Source organism: Phoca vitulina, unplaced genomic scaffold (genome assembly GCF_004348235.1).
Source record: "Phoca vitulina isolate PV1807 unplaced genomic scaffold, GSC_HSeal_1.0 scaffold20, whole genome shotgun sequence".
Classification (NCBI taxonomy): domain Eukaryota; kingdom Metazoa; phylum Chordata; class Mammalia; order Carnivora; family Phocidae; genus Phoca; species Phoca vitulina.
In genome coordinates this window covers 4,025,032-4,038,325 of record NW_022589723.1, presented here as the reverse complement: position 1 = coordinate 4,038,325, position 13,294 = coordinate 4,025,032, and the positions used below count along the sequence as shown (strand labels likewise).

Genomic DNA, 13,294 nt, shown 5'->3' with positions numbered 1-13,294 from the left:
GGGATGTGTCTTATCAGGGTATGTTTCAAGGAACAAGATGTGTAAAGTAGGAAATCAAAGTAGTCATGTGGGAAATTAAAGACATAATTTTTACTGTTTGGGGGTTTTCAGACTGGCTCTTGGCTTAATTGTAATACAGAGTATATACTTTGACATCTGTCCATTTCCCTGCATCTTTTTCTTTCTATGCACACTTTGCCTAATTCTGACCTGAGTCTCCCTTGGCTTGCCCTACCTTAAAGTAGGGTAATTCCATGCTCACCTTCTCAATCCCTCTACCCTCCCTCATGCACTGTCAGTCATAAGGGTGATGGCCCCTGTTTGTGGTTCACAAGTCATTCTATAAATTTTCCAGATTTCTCTCTGGAACTGGTGAATAAGAATTAGTAAGCCAATAAAGCCATTTTTTTTAAATAGCAGGACTCTTGAGCGATTAATTAGAGACCAACAGGACAATATATTAATCAGAGTATTTTGTCATCTCCTCACTTTTCATTTTCTAGAATCCTCAAGATGGTTTTAGCCGCCTGAAACGCTGGATTATGATTGGTGATCATCACCAGTTACCTCCAGTCATTAAGAATATGGCCTTTCAGAAGTATTCAAACATGGAGCAGTCTCTCTTCACTCGCTTTGTCCGGGTTGGAGTTCCTACTGTGGACCTTGATGCTCAAGGGAGAGCCAGGGCAAGGTAAAGGAGCCTTAAGAACTACCTATTTAAGGACCCCAGCTCCGTGATCCAGCTATTTGATAGCATATTCAGTAGCAAGTGTAGAATTCCCTGTTGTCTAGGAACCTGCCATCTGCAAATCTGGAAGTGCCTATATTGCCTTCGGCATGGGGTGTGAACTGACCGAGATATTTCCTGTACTTCATTCACTGAGATTAATTGATGTGACTTGTAAACTAAAGCTTCTTTTTACTGTCCCTTGCCCTTTCTTCATGCCCCCAGAAGATATATAGTTAATATCATTTTGAAATCTAAAACAAAAGGTGAACAAGAAGAAAACACACCAGTTCTTACTTATATTAAGTGTACAGGCCCTATCTCATAATGACCTCAAAGTATTCCTCAATTTACAGACTCTCCCCTGTTTTTTTTTTTTTATTATTTAAGGAGTAAAGATAGCATTTATCTCAGAGAACACAATAGAGCTTCATTTCTATAATCATCAAGTCTTCTGACCTTTGGTTACTTGAAGCAGGGAGGCAAGTTGAAAAAGCATTATTGCTAAAAAGATGAGTGCAAAATGGTGAACGTGAAAATTAAAAGGAAGAGCACAGCTCCTTAGGAACCCAAATTTTGCATCACTAATCTTTCCTGTTTGTGGGGGCGGGGTTTGTCTTTGGAAAGCTTATGTAACCTCTACAACTGGCGATACAAGAATCTGGGAAACCTACCTCATGTGCAACTCTTGCCAGAGTTTAGTACAGCAAATGCTGGCTTGCTTTATGACTTCCAGCTCATCAATGTGGAAGATTTTCAAGGAGTGGGAGAGTCTGAACCTAATCCTTATTTTTATCAGGTGAGAAAAAATGTGAAACTTTTAAGTTTATTTTGCATTAACTAGCTGAATTACTACCTAAATCAGTGACATTGAACCATTTGGCTAGCCATTGAAAAAACAAAATTAAGTTCCCACCTCACACACAACACAAAAATTTCTGTTTCAAATAGATTCAAGATATGTACACCAAAGAAAAGAAACTGTAAACACACTAGAAAGAAGAAAATCCTGATTTAATATATAATATATACACATATATTATATATATATTTATAATAACATTAGGGTGAGAAAGGTCTTAAGCTCATTACCAAAGGCAGAAATCATAAAAATGTTGATTGGAGACCAAAATTTATTTCCAAGATTTAACAGACAGTGGGTTGAATTCTGAATATATATATATACGGAATTCCTATAAATCACTTTTTAAAATACACCCCAACAGAAAAATGCAATAAAGATAAAAATATGCAATTCACAAAAAAAGATTTGTAGCAAGTATAAGTCACTGGACTGGATTTTCACCTCTAATAATACTCAGTGTGGAGTAGGTTTAGGGAAATTTTATACTCATGCAATGCTAGAAGGAAAACAATTTGGTGAACAGATTGTCAGTATGTATTAAAAGCAGTGTCCTCACTCTGAAGAATTTATCCTAAAAAATAAATGGACAAGTTTGCAAAGACTTATATGCTAAAATGTCCATCAGACCTTTTTCTTTTACTGCATATTATTTTAGAAATGAGAAGCAACCAAAGTATCTTCGGTAGGGATTAATTACACTATTACCTATTCCATATAATGAATAGGCACTAAGTATGATAACATTATAACTTTGTTTACTGACAAGGAAAATGTTTATGCTATATTAAATGAAAAAAACTAGGTTGTAAAATATATTGTATAGTGTTCTATTTTTTTTTAAAGATTTATTTATTTATTTGAGAGAGAGAGTGGGGGTGGGGAGTGCGGGCTGCAGAGGGAGAGGGGGAGAATATAAATGATTTTTCTGAAGGTGTTCGAGAATTTTACTTTTGTCTTTACATGAAAACCAGCTTCTTGTCTTCCTTTTTTGATTTTCATGTTATGTTATCAGTTAACCTAGGATAGGATTATTCCTTAGTTTTATGAAAGGTGTTCACTTGTCCAAGTTGACTTCACTTCTTGAGGTGTGATAAATGAACACTTGTGCCAGTTAACCATTCTTTCTGCAGAATTGAAACAAAAGGAAATAAATGCATAATCTGATCATTTTTACATTACAGAATCTTGGAGAAGCAGAATATGTAGTGGCACTTTTTATGTACATGTGTTTACTTGGTTACCCTGCTGATAAGATTAGTATTCTAACAACATATAATGGGCAAAAGCATCTTATTCGTGACATCATCAATAGACGATGTGGAAGCAATCCATTGATTGGAAGACCAAATAAGGTAATTTTGTGAATATCATATGTTCTCTTATTCATCATGTTGGCAGGATGGGAAAATTTATATTTATTACAAGTTATTTATATTATTCTACTTTGTCTCTTTGCTATCTCCTTTTAAGATGTAAGAAAATGAAATAATAGGAACTATAAATAATTCTCTAGCAGTCCTATCAGTGTTATTGGTTTGCTGTGAACTTCTGTCTCAACTACCACATTGAAGATTTTTGTTGATGGTAATCAGAAATAAATGATCCTAAAACTTTTTGTTGGTAAAATGGAGGATAATGAAATTACATTATTTATGTACTATTATAGTAGAAATAGGATTGTAGCATTTTTTTATTTTGTCATTTTTGCAAAGGTATAATTTGTACTGCTTTTTATTGTATGTGTGTGGGAGAGTGTTTTTTCTTGAGAATAAGGAAAGATTGTAGTACCTTCAGACCTGAGGATTTTTTTTTTATACTTTTTTTTAATTCTTTGTGTGGTATAGAGTAATATCAAATAAGACGCTTGATTATATCAATAAAAGGCTGAAAGGTTAGAATAAAAAATATATTACTAATGATGAAATTAAGACTTTAGTTGTAAACATGGAAGCTCTTTCACTTTTTCTTGGAAATCATCCAAGAGTAACAGGAAAATGGGAGGAGGGAAAGACAAACGACATTTTTAGTGAGGTGACACAAATCAGGGGACTAAGATCAGGAAGACAATGTGGGAAGAAGAGAATTTAGAGGACCAGTCTTAAAAGTACCAGCAAAAACACTTTCTGAAGGTGAATGGCACACTCTGAAGCATAAGAGCCACGTTCCTGTTACTGAACAGTGGATGTGGAAATTGGGGTGAGCAGAAGCCTTCCTGGTCCCAGATTGGTTCAAAGAAGCCTCCATGTGAGCCATGCTCGCCCAAAAGCAGACTTGTCTCTACAGTAGCAGAGGAAAAGAGAACCTTCTGTTGTGAAAACCACCCAGCCTTTAGGAAACCATCCAGCTCATCCCAGCTTAACCTCTGGCACGTAGCTAATCTAAGAAACCACATATTCAGTGATGAAATAGTGAGAAAAAGGAACCTAGCACGAGCTCGATTTATACAGGGAAAAAAAGGAGGGCAGCAAAACGTACCGACAAGACATTTGCTTCAAAAACATGTTGGCCCGGAACAGATTGAAAACTTTGAATACACATTTGGCTGTGAATTTTAAAATGCTTAATGAAGTAACCATTTCTGTGGGGAAGGCTACAAAGCAGAGAAATTTAATAACTCAGGAAGAGATGAAATGTGAGCTGGAAGAAAATAAAAGCACAGAAATGGAGACAAAGTTGAAAGGAGTACAAGGACACACTGAACACTCCATGTAGAAAGTGAAAATGAGAAACGAGTAACTTTGAAATATAGAAAGCTTAGAAGTAGAAGAACCTCAATATCTGAGTCCTTTAATTTATAACAGAAAAACTTAAGTAATAAAGGAAAGTTCTCTCTCTCATAACAAGACAAAAGTGAAATGGCTCCACCGCTGAGTTACAGAGTGACTCCATGATGTCATCAAAGACCAAGGTTCATTTCATCCTTCTGCTCTGCCATTCTGAGTGTGTGAGTCCAGTTCTCAGATAAGCTTTCTACATGGTCAGGTTGGCAACAGAAATTTCCAGGGATTACATCCACACGTAAGAGCAAAGTACTTAAATCCAAAATATAAGAACTCCTATCTATAACAGTCATTGTTAAATAAACACAGCCCAATACAAAATTGGCGAACGAATAGTCACTTTACACAAGAAGACATAGGAATGGCCAATAAGCACATGCAAAGTGCTTACCATCATTCCTTGTCAGGGGAATGCAGATTAAAACTACAGTGAGGTACACTGCACACCAAATAGATTGGCTAAAATTGGCAAAATTGACAGTGTACCAGTTGTTGGCAAGGATGTGGAGCAACTGGAACTCTGAATCTAGAACAGTGCTGGTGAATGTGTAGAGTGGTACAGCACCTTTGGAAAACAGTTTGACAGTTTCTCATAAAGTTAAACATACACTTTCCATACAGCTAAGCAATTTCACTTATACTCATTCAAGAACAGTGAAAATATATGTCCACAAAAATATTTATGCATGAATTGCGGCTTTATTCAAGATAGCCCCAAACCAAATGCAAACTGCTACAGCCACTGTGGAAAACAGTATGGTGGTTCCTCAGAAACTTAAAAATAGATCTGCCCTATGATCCAGCAATTGCGCTACTGGGTATTTACCCAAAGAATACAAAAACACTAGTTCAAAGGGGTACACGCACCCCTATGTTTATAGCAGCATTATTTACAATAGCCAAATTATGAAGCAGCCCAAGTGTCCATCGATTGATAAATGAATAAAGAAGATATGAGATATGTGTGTGTTTATACACACACAATGGAATATCATTCAGACATTTAAAATTCTGCCATTTGCAACAACATGGATGGAGCTAGAGAGTATAATGCTATAAGCAAAATAAGTCAGAGAAAGACAAATGCCATATGATTTAACTGATAAGGAATTTCAGAAACAAAACATGAGCAAAAGGGGGGGAAACAAATTAAGAAACACTCAATTATAGAGAACAGTCTCTATCGGGAGGAGGATGGTGGGTTGGGTGAAGTAGGGGATGGGGATTAAGGAGTGCACTTGCCATGACAAGCACCAGGTGATGTGTAGAATTGTTGAATCAGTATACTGTACACCTGAAACTAAAATAACACTGTATGTTAACTACACTGGAATCAAAATTTAAAACAAAACAAAAAAGCCCCAAACCAGAAACAACGCAAATGACATGAACAGGTAAATGGGTAAACAAATGTGGTATATCTATTCATCGGAATACTATTCAACAGTCAAAATGTATGAACTTCTAATAGACACAACACATGGATGAATCTCAAAAACATGGCAACTCAAAGAAGCCAAAAAAAAAAACTTTATGATTCCATTTTTAAGGAATTTTAGACAAGCAAAAAGTAATCTGTAGTGACAGAAAGCAGATCAGTGTTTGCCCAGGGCTTGGGGATACCGTTTTGACTACAAAGGGGCCTGAAATAATGGAAATCTTCATTGTGGTGCTTATCTAGGAGCATATATTGTCAAAATTTATCGAAGTAGACACTTCAAGTTTGGAGTGCATTTTATTATATGTGAATTATACTTCTGTGAAGTTGATTAAAAAGAAATGTTTTGTAAAATTCCTAAAGGTATGGACCATGAATTATAGCTTATGCACATAAGCACTTAAACTTTTTTTGTTGAATTAGTGAAAAAGTGATAAATGCCTGAGTGTCAATATCAGATTGAAACCTGCATGAACTTTCCTAGTTATATAGTTTCAAACTGAACAAAAAGTACTATGAAAATTACTTGTTTATTTTTTGTGTGTCAGAAGGATGCTATCCATGAGAACTAAGAATATGTTAAATAATAAGTGAGCATACTAAGTTATACTGCTGGGCATCAAATGGGAATACCAGGTAATAAGATTAACAGGTCCCTGCATCCAGGGAGTTGGGCAGTCTAGTAGGGGAAGACTGTTAATTCTATAGATAGTAATTCGGTTGTCAGCAGAGGTAAAGATCAGTGCTGTAAGTGTAATAACATAGGGACGTAGCCTAATCTGGTTACTAAGGTTTATTTCATAGTGTTCATTAAGTGGTTTTCTCAATTCCAAGTATATGATCATGTTTTCTTTTTGGATTGATTATCTTAATGATAAGATTTTTATTTCTAGCATATTATTTAAATTATCTCTCTAGAGTCTTATTATTGTGCTTTGAAAATATACCGTATCTCCCATTTTTTCTTCCTAGGTGACAACTGTTGACAGATTTCAAGGTCAACAGAATGATTATATTCTTCTTTCTCTAGTACGAACCAGGGCAGTGGGCCATCTGAGGTACATAAGGAAAACTTTTTTATATTATTGAAATTTATTATCTGCTTCAATTTTGAACTGCTTTGGCTAAGTGGTTTTAAATTTTTTTAAGCTTAAAGCATAATTAATTGTTACAGCAGCATTTGGTTTGGCAAGCTTCTTGTTGGAGTATAACACTATCATATTCTTTGTAGAGTTAACTATTGTCATTGCTTCTGAATTTTTTGAATCTTAAATATTTTAGTACATTTACTTTTTAGTCTTCAGTAACACTCAGAGATAGCATTTTATTATGAAATCTTAATATCTTACATTTGTCAGAAACAGTATCAGAAATTAAAAGAGGTAAGGTGGTAAAAAGTCTTCAGAGTACATTTTTCATTGCACAGGATTTCTGACTTTTTTTCTCACACAGTCTTTCAGCTTCACTGTTAGAGGATAATGGAACCATTTGTTCTCCCAGGATTAAGAACTGTCAAAACAAACAATAACCTATTTTTATCATTTATTGTGATGTATTTATGTGCTAGAGATTTATGGGAATAATATCTTCTTATTATAAAGCAGCCATTTAGTTTTATATAAACCTTCATCTCGTATGACTTACTAACAAAACTATAATGAGAGTTCATTTTATTATTTTATTTGGTGGATATAAAGAGAAAAGTCTCCAAGCTCTCATAATGTTGTCATTAAGTCAAAATCTATTTGGAGCTTAGCCCAGTGATCAAGTTCCATTAGAATGATAACTTTTATGTAAGAGTAAACAAAGATGTAATGTTTTGAGAAATTGTTTCAAAACTATTGCATTCTAAAATAGCTTATTTTTGCTTATCAAACATGTATTTGGAGACGAACTTTTCTAAAAAGCAGTTCCTTTTCCGGAAGCATTGAGATGTATAGCTGCTGTCTGAATGGGGCATCATTATGATTTACATAATTAAAATCTCCAAAACTCACAGTATGAATACATGAATAATGCCTCATCCCCTCCCCATCTTTTTTCTTAACTGTGTCATGCTTTTGTCTTTTTCACATTCTTACGACTTGACTTCTTGTTCCATAATTCTAATGTAGCTACTTAGACCTTTTTATCAGTGCATTAGTCATGATTTCCTCCACTCACAAAAACAAAAACATCAACATAGAGGTTAGTGATAAAGCAGTAACTTTACTTGGTTTAACTAGTCACTTGATATTGATTAACTTAATCTGTTTATTCTGTTCAGTTTTTAAGAAGCTTAACTTTTTATTGCCATAACTTCACAGGAATATTTAGTAGAATAAGTAAAAAAAAAAAGAAGAAGAAAAGCTGCATGCATATGTTATTAATCTTGAACTATGCTAATTAATTTTGTTTCCCAAAGGGATGTCCGTCGCTTAGTGGTGGCCATGTCTAGAGCCAGACTTGGACTGTATATCTTCGCAAGAGTATCCCTCTTCCAAAACTGTTTTGAACTAACTCCAGCTTTCAGCCAGCTTACTGCCCGTCCACTTCATCTGCATATAATTCCGACAGAACCTTTCCCAACCAGTAGAAAGGTAGGACTCTTTCTTCATCGTATAGAGCAGCTGTCTCCTATAGATGACCACAGTAGCTAGGAACCAGCATCACATAGATCATCCGATCACTGGTTTAGGGTGCTCCTTACACTGTGGAACTGAATTCGATTTTCTGTGCAAAATAATAATACATGCTAACATTTATCGAGCACTCACTAGTATCAGGCAATTAGCTCTTCCCATACATTATCTCATTTCATCTCATTTAAGAGTCCTGTTCAGTAGGTTTTCTTATTAACCCCATTTTATGTATGGGGAAACAGGATTAGCGAAGTTAAGTAGTTTGGTCATGCATCTCATAGATGGAGAATCCCAAGTTTTGAAAACCCAGGCAGTGTGACTCCAGAATCCATGTTAATCACTGTACTTTACTGCCTCTGTTCAGCTCTTTAATTGATAACAGAGTAATAAACGGCTTAGCTCTTGGAGAACCCTGAAGAAATCTACACTTTGGAGAATGTAGGAGGGGACAGCAACAAAGGACATACTCAGAAGTGCCACTCCCCTCCCTCCACATTCCTGCTACCCTTTTCATATCCCTCCTCCTTGCTCCCCTTTCTCACCCCCCACCCCAGTCCCTTTAGTTTCTGGTTTATCCTTCCTATATTCCTTTTGCATAAAGAAGCAAATACCTGTTTATTTTTTTATATTGTTTTCTTTCTTTCATAAAGGTTAGCATACTAACTAATCTTAAGGTTGTGACTTTTGAGCTTTGCATTTTTCTTTTCTTTTTTTTTAAGATTTTATTTATTCATTTGAGACAGAGAGATGCAGAGAGAGAGCATGAGCAGGGAAGAGGCGGAGGGAGAGGGAGAAGCAGGCTCCCCGCCGAGCCAGGAGCCAGACGTGGGGCTCGATCCCAGGACCCTGGGATCATGACCTGAGCCGAAGGCAGACGCTTAACCGACTGAGCCACCCAGGTGCCCCATGGGCTTTGCATTTTTCATTTAATGCAGTGTCTTAGAGGTCCATTTGGATTTTAAATAAAGCTCTTTTAAATGTTCACAATACACTTCTTTCCCTCCTTCCGAAGAAAAAGATGAAATTATGTATATTTGTTTTATAATAAGACTGAGTGCATTTTTTTATTTTTTTTTTTTCTTTCCTTAAGAAATGCTGCAGTGCAGGAATAGAAGGATAAGGGTGGAGTGATATGATGGGGTGGGGCCATGAGAAGCCTTGAGTGTCAGCTTCTGAAGTCTGGACACAGTCCTGTAGCTCTGAGTTTCTCAGTCTTTTGTGGGCTGATTATTACACAGGCAGATTCCGAGCACAAGGTCTGAGGCAGAGCCTTCTTATGCAGAGGCTGCAGGAACACACCAGGAGGCACATGGAGATCAGGCAGTGCCAACGAGCAGAAGGCTTGAAAACCAGTGCTTTACCCGACACCCAGGGGGCTAAGCACTAAGAGCATCTCCCCATCTTCCGCTCAAGAGACCGGTGTCGGAGGCCAAGAGGGCTGCACGGCTAGCACTACATCTCAGAAGAGGCAGCTCCTAGCGGAGCCACCAGAAAAGAAGCAAACAAATAAACACAAACAAACACAAAACCTTCCATGTTGTGAAGGCCGTGTTTCGTAGTTGTAACGGCATGGCAGTCTTTGCACATCGTGTGACCCTTGCAGAAAGTGCCCGCTATCAAAAGAACACCTGCCTACATGTAATACTGCCATCCTGCTTAATTCTGAGAAATAACTATTTAATACACTTAATTATTTCTGACATTCTGCACGCTAATTTGTTACTTTATGGTAAAAATCCTTTGTCTTGATAGAAGTTTTTTACCTTTATGGTTTTCTGAACTGCATCTACAGTAAGAAAGGGTGAGACTTTATAAACGTTTTATAATTGATTATAAATAGGAAACTTGTTCGTCTTTATTCTAGGATGGTTTAGGGGGAAGTGCAAATTTTTTATTGTCTTCATTCACTTTACCACTTTACCTGCACTGGTAGAGCAGTGTTTCTCAGATAGTTGTCAGAAACTCCTGCGGCAGCATCCCCTCATTCTCTGTCAGACCTACTGAATCTCCGTCTCCAGGAGCTGGAGCCAACACACCTCCACAATTAACAGTCTTCCCCAGAGAGTTCTGAAACATACCACAAAGTTTGGACTTTAGTATGTGATCATGCACTTTATTAGTAAAAAAACCTTTTGAGGGCGCCTGGGTGGCTCAGTTGGTTAAGCGACTGCCTTCGGCTCAGGTCATGATCCTGGAGTCCCGGGATCGAGTCCCGCATCGGGCTCCCTGCTCGGCAGGGAGTCTGCTTCTCCCTCTGACCCTCCTCCCTCTCATGCTCTCTGTCTCTCATTCTCTCTCTCAAATAAATAAATAAAATCTTTAAAAAAAAAAAAAAAACCTTTTGAGTATTCAGCCTCATGACAGTCTGTATATTAAGTAACAGTAATGTTAGCTTATTTTTAGAAAAACATAAATAGGAAAAATAGTTTCAATATTTTCTTTCTGAATAAACTTGAAAATTGCCTTTGGAACATACAAGGTATTAGAGACCGTACTTTAGGCCATGTTGATTTTTCTCTCTATTCAAATGATCCTGTAGCTCTCACTCTTCCACATGGGTTCCTAGACCCAAACTCCTGTTTCACTTGCCAGCCTGAAATTAAAAGGTAGTAACTCGTAGTTCCCTTCTAGTCTCTACCTTTTGCTAAATTAAAATTGAATCTCTTCTCTTTATGAAGTCGTTATTGGGCTCTCACGTACACTTACATCTTAATGTCCTGCTACTATTCTGATGTCCTCCAAACCCTAGTAGTGCTTTTACATAAGATGGAGACATGGGCATCTGGAATGTTCACTTTTAGCATAACAACCTTCTCACTGTCCTTAACTTTCTCTTGGCCTTCTAGAATGGAGAGCGACCATCTCATGAAGTCCAGATGATAAAGAACATGCCCCAGATGGCAAACTTCGTATACAACATGTACATGCACTTGATTCAGACCACACATCATTACCATCAGGTGAGTTTTCCCAAAAGTCACTCTTATTTTTCTTGTTGTAGAAAGAATCTTCTTTGCAGACTACACCTTTAAAGTACTCAATTCCTTGTGGGAAACCAGCTAAACCAAACAAGGTTGTTGTTATTCATGTAGTATCCATATTTTTTAAACACCTTTATTAGATATAATTTGGCCTACGATAAATTCCACATATTTAAAGCATATAATTTAATATGTTCTGATATATGTAAATACCTGTGAAACCATCATCACAGTCAAGATAATGAACATAGTCATTATCTCCAAAAGTTTCCTCGTGCCCTTGGTAACCCTTCTCATCCTTCACCAGTCCCTTTCCCACCTTCTCCAGGCGAACAAGGATCTTACCCTCAACCTGTAGCCCCTTTTTATTGCCAAATAATAGTCCACTGTAGGGACCTACCAGGTGTACCCATTGACCTGTTGATGGACATTTGGGTTCTTTCCAACTTTGGCCATTACAGAGGAAGCTGCTGTGAACATTCTTATACCAGTCTTTGTATTTGGGGGGCGGGGGGGGGGAAATCCCTAGGAGTAGAATGGCTGAAAAATAGAGTAAATGTGTTCAACTTCTTAAGAAACTGCCCACCTATTTTGCGAAGTAGTTACATCAGATTCCCAGCAGCAGCGAATGAGAGCTGTCGTTGCGCCACACCCTCACCCACACTTGTTATGGCCTTTTTTATTTTAGCCATTCTAAAGGGGAGGCTAAGCATGTAGAGCTGCTCCAGTGTTCTGGTTGAGTGCGGACAGAAGCTTCGTGCCCTGCTGCCCCCTCTCTGCCATGGTTTTGTCTGAAGCTTGGTTCCTCCCCACCCCTCACATGGCTCCTTGACTGAGGCTGGCCCTTTCTTCAGTTGTGTCAGTCACTTCTAATCAGCCCCTGTTTTTGTAGAAGTGTTACAGCAAATTTCTTTGCTAAAAAAGCTAATCGGTTTTCATATTATTTTCTTCTCTGAAGATTTAATACATACTTTGATCTCTGGAGTCAGCAAGATCTAGGCCATTGCCATCAGAGTTTTGTTTGTAATACACAATGGCCAGCAGTGTTTTAGAGAACTCTCGATTGAACAGTATCTATTAGTAAGATAATATAAGAGCTTAGCTTTGTAAGCCAGTGTTTTTTTCATTTGAGTTCCTATTGATGTTTTCTTTTTCTCATTAGACTTTATTACAGCTACCACCTGCTATGGTAGAAGAAGGTGAGGAAGTTCAAAGTCAGGAAACAGAGTTGGAAACAGAAGAAGAGGCCAATCCTGCTCAAACTGACCTATCCAGTCTGACAGATGCCACCTCTAGTCAAGAATCCTCAGCCTCTCAGATTGAGACCACCTGCAGTCAGACGGAGAGCACCCCCAGTCAGACAGGAGCTAGTTCCAGTCCAGAAGCCACCCCTGCTGCATCTGATCTCAGTGCTGCTGTGGCAGGACCTGTAGCTGTCCCAGCAGAGGCTCAGGTCCCTCAAGATGTCACACTGGCCCCAGAGGAGACCAAATAGCCCAACTGTGGCCTTTCTTAGGACATTTCCTTCATAAAGTCTAAGTAAAGCTACTTTTTGTATTTTATATTTGCTTCTGCTCTTGTAGGGTACTAATCAGTGTTCAGTTCTTAATTTTGTTAACCGATCTCAGTGTTTGTCTTCTTGGGTATATTTAAAAGAAAATTGTATTGTGTGTGAACTGAAAACTTCAGTTTCATTTATTCAGTCAGAAGGGCAAATAGCCATTCCTTTGATATTTTTATAATTGAATGTATCTGTAATCATACCTATATTAAAAGAATTTTTTTTTAAGATTTTATTTATTTATTTGAGAGAGTGAATGAGATAGAGAGAGAGCATGAGAGGGGGGAGGGTCAGAGGGAGAAGCAGACTCCTTGCTGAGCA

The 13,294-nt window shown here is 37.5% G+C and overlaps 1 protein-coding gene and 1 long non-coding RNA gene across 2 annotated transcripts in view; one reads left to right on the top strand and one right to left on the bottom strand.

The window, feature by feature from the left end:
• AQR (aquarius intron-binding spliceosomal factor) overlaps nt 1-12,974 on the top strand; it is a 111,098-nt gene extending 98,124 nt beyond the window's left edge. Inside the window, exons 30-36 of the mRNA XM_032417944.1 lie at nt 504-691; nt 1,355-1,526; nt 2,774-2,944; nt 6,783-6,868; nt 8,215-8,389; nt 11,278-11,391; nt 12,575-12,974. Of these exons, the coding sequence (XP_032273835.1) occupies nt 504-691; nt 1,355-1,526; nt 2,774-2,944; nt 6,783-6,868; nt 8,215-8,389; nt 11,278-11,391; nt 12,575-12,907 (1,239 nt within the window). The 3' untranslated portion in view covers nt 12,908-12,974. The remainder of the gene's footprint in view (nt 1-503; nt 692-1,354; nt 1,527-2,773; nt 2,945-6,782; nt 6,869-8,214; nt 8,390-11,277; nt 11,392-12,574) is intronic.
• LOC116640749 overlaps nt 10,359-13,294 on the bottom strand; it is a 79,926-nt gene continuing 76,990 nt past the window's right edge. The window contains exon 6 of the long non-coding RNA XR_004301055.1: nt 10,359-10,498. This is a non-coding gene — a long non-coding RNA (uncharacterized LOC116640749). The remainder of the gene's footprint in view (nt 10,499-13,294) is intronic.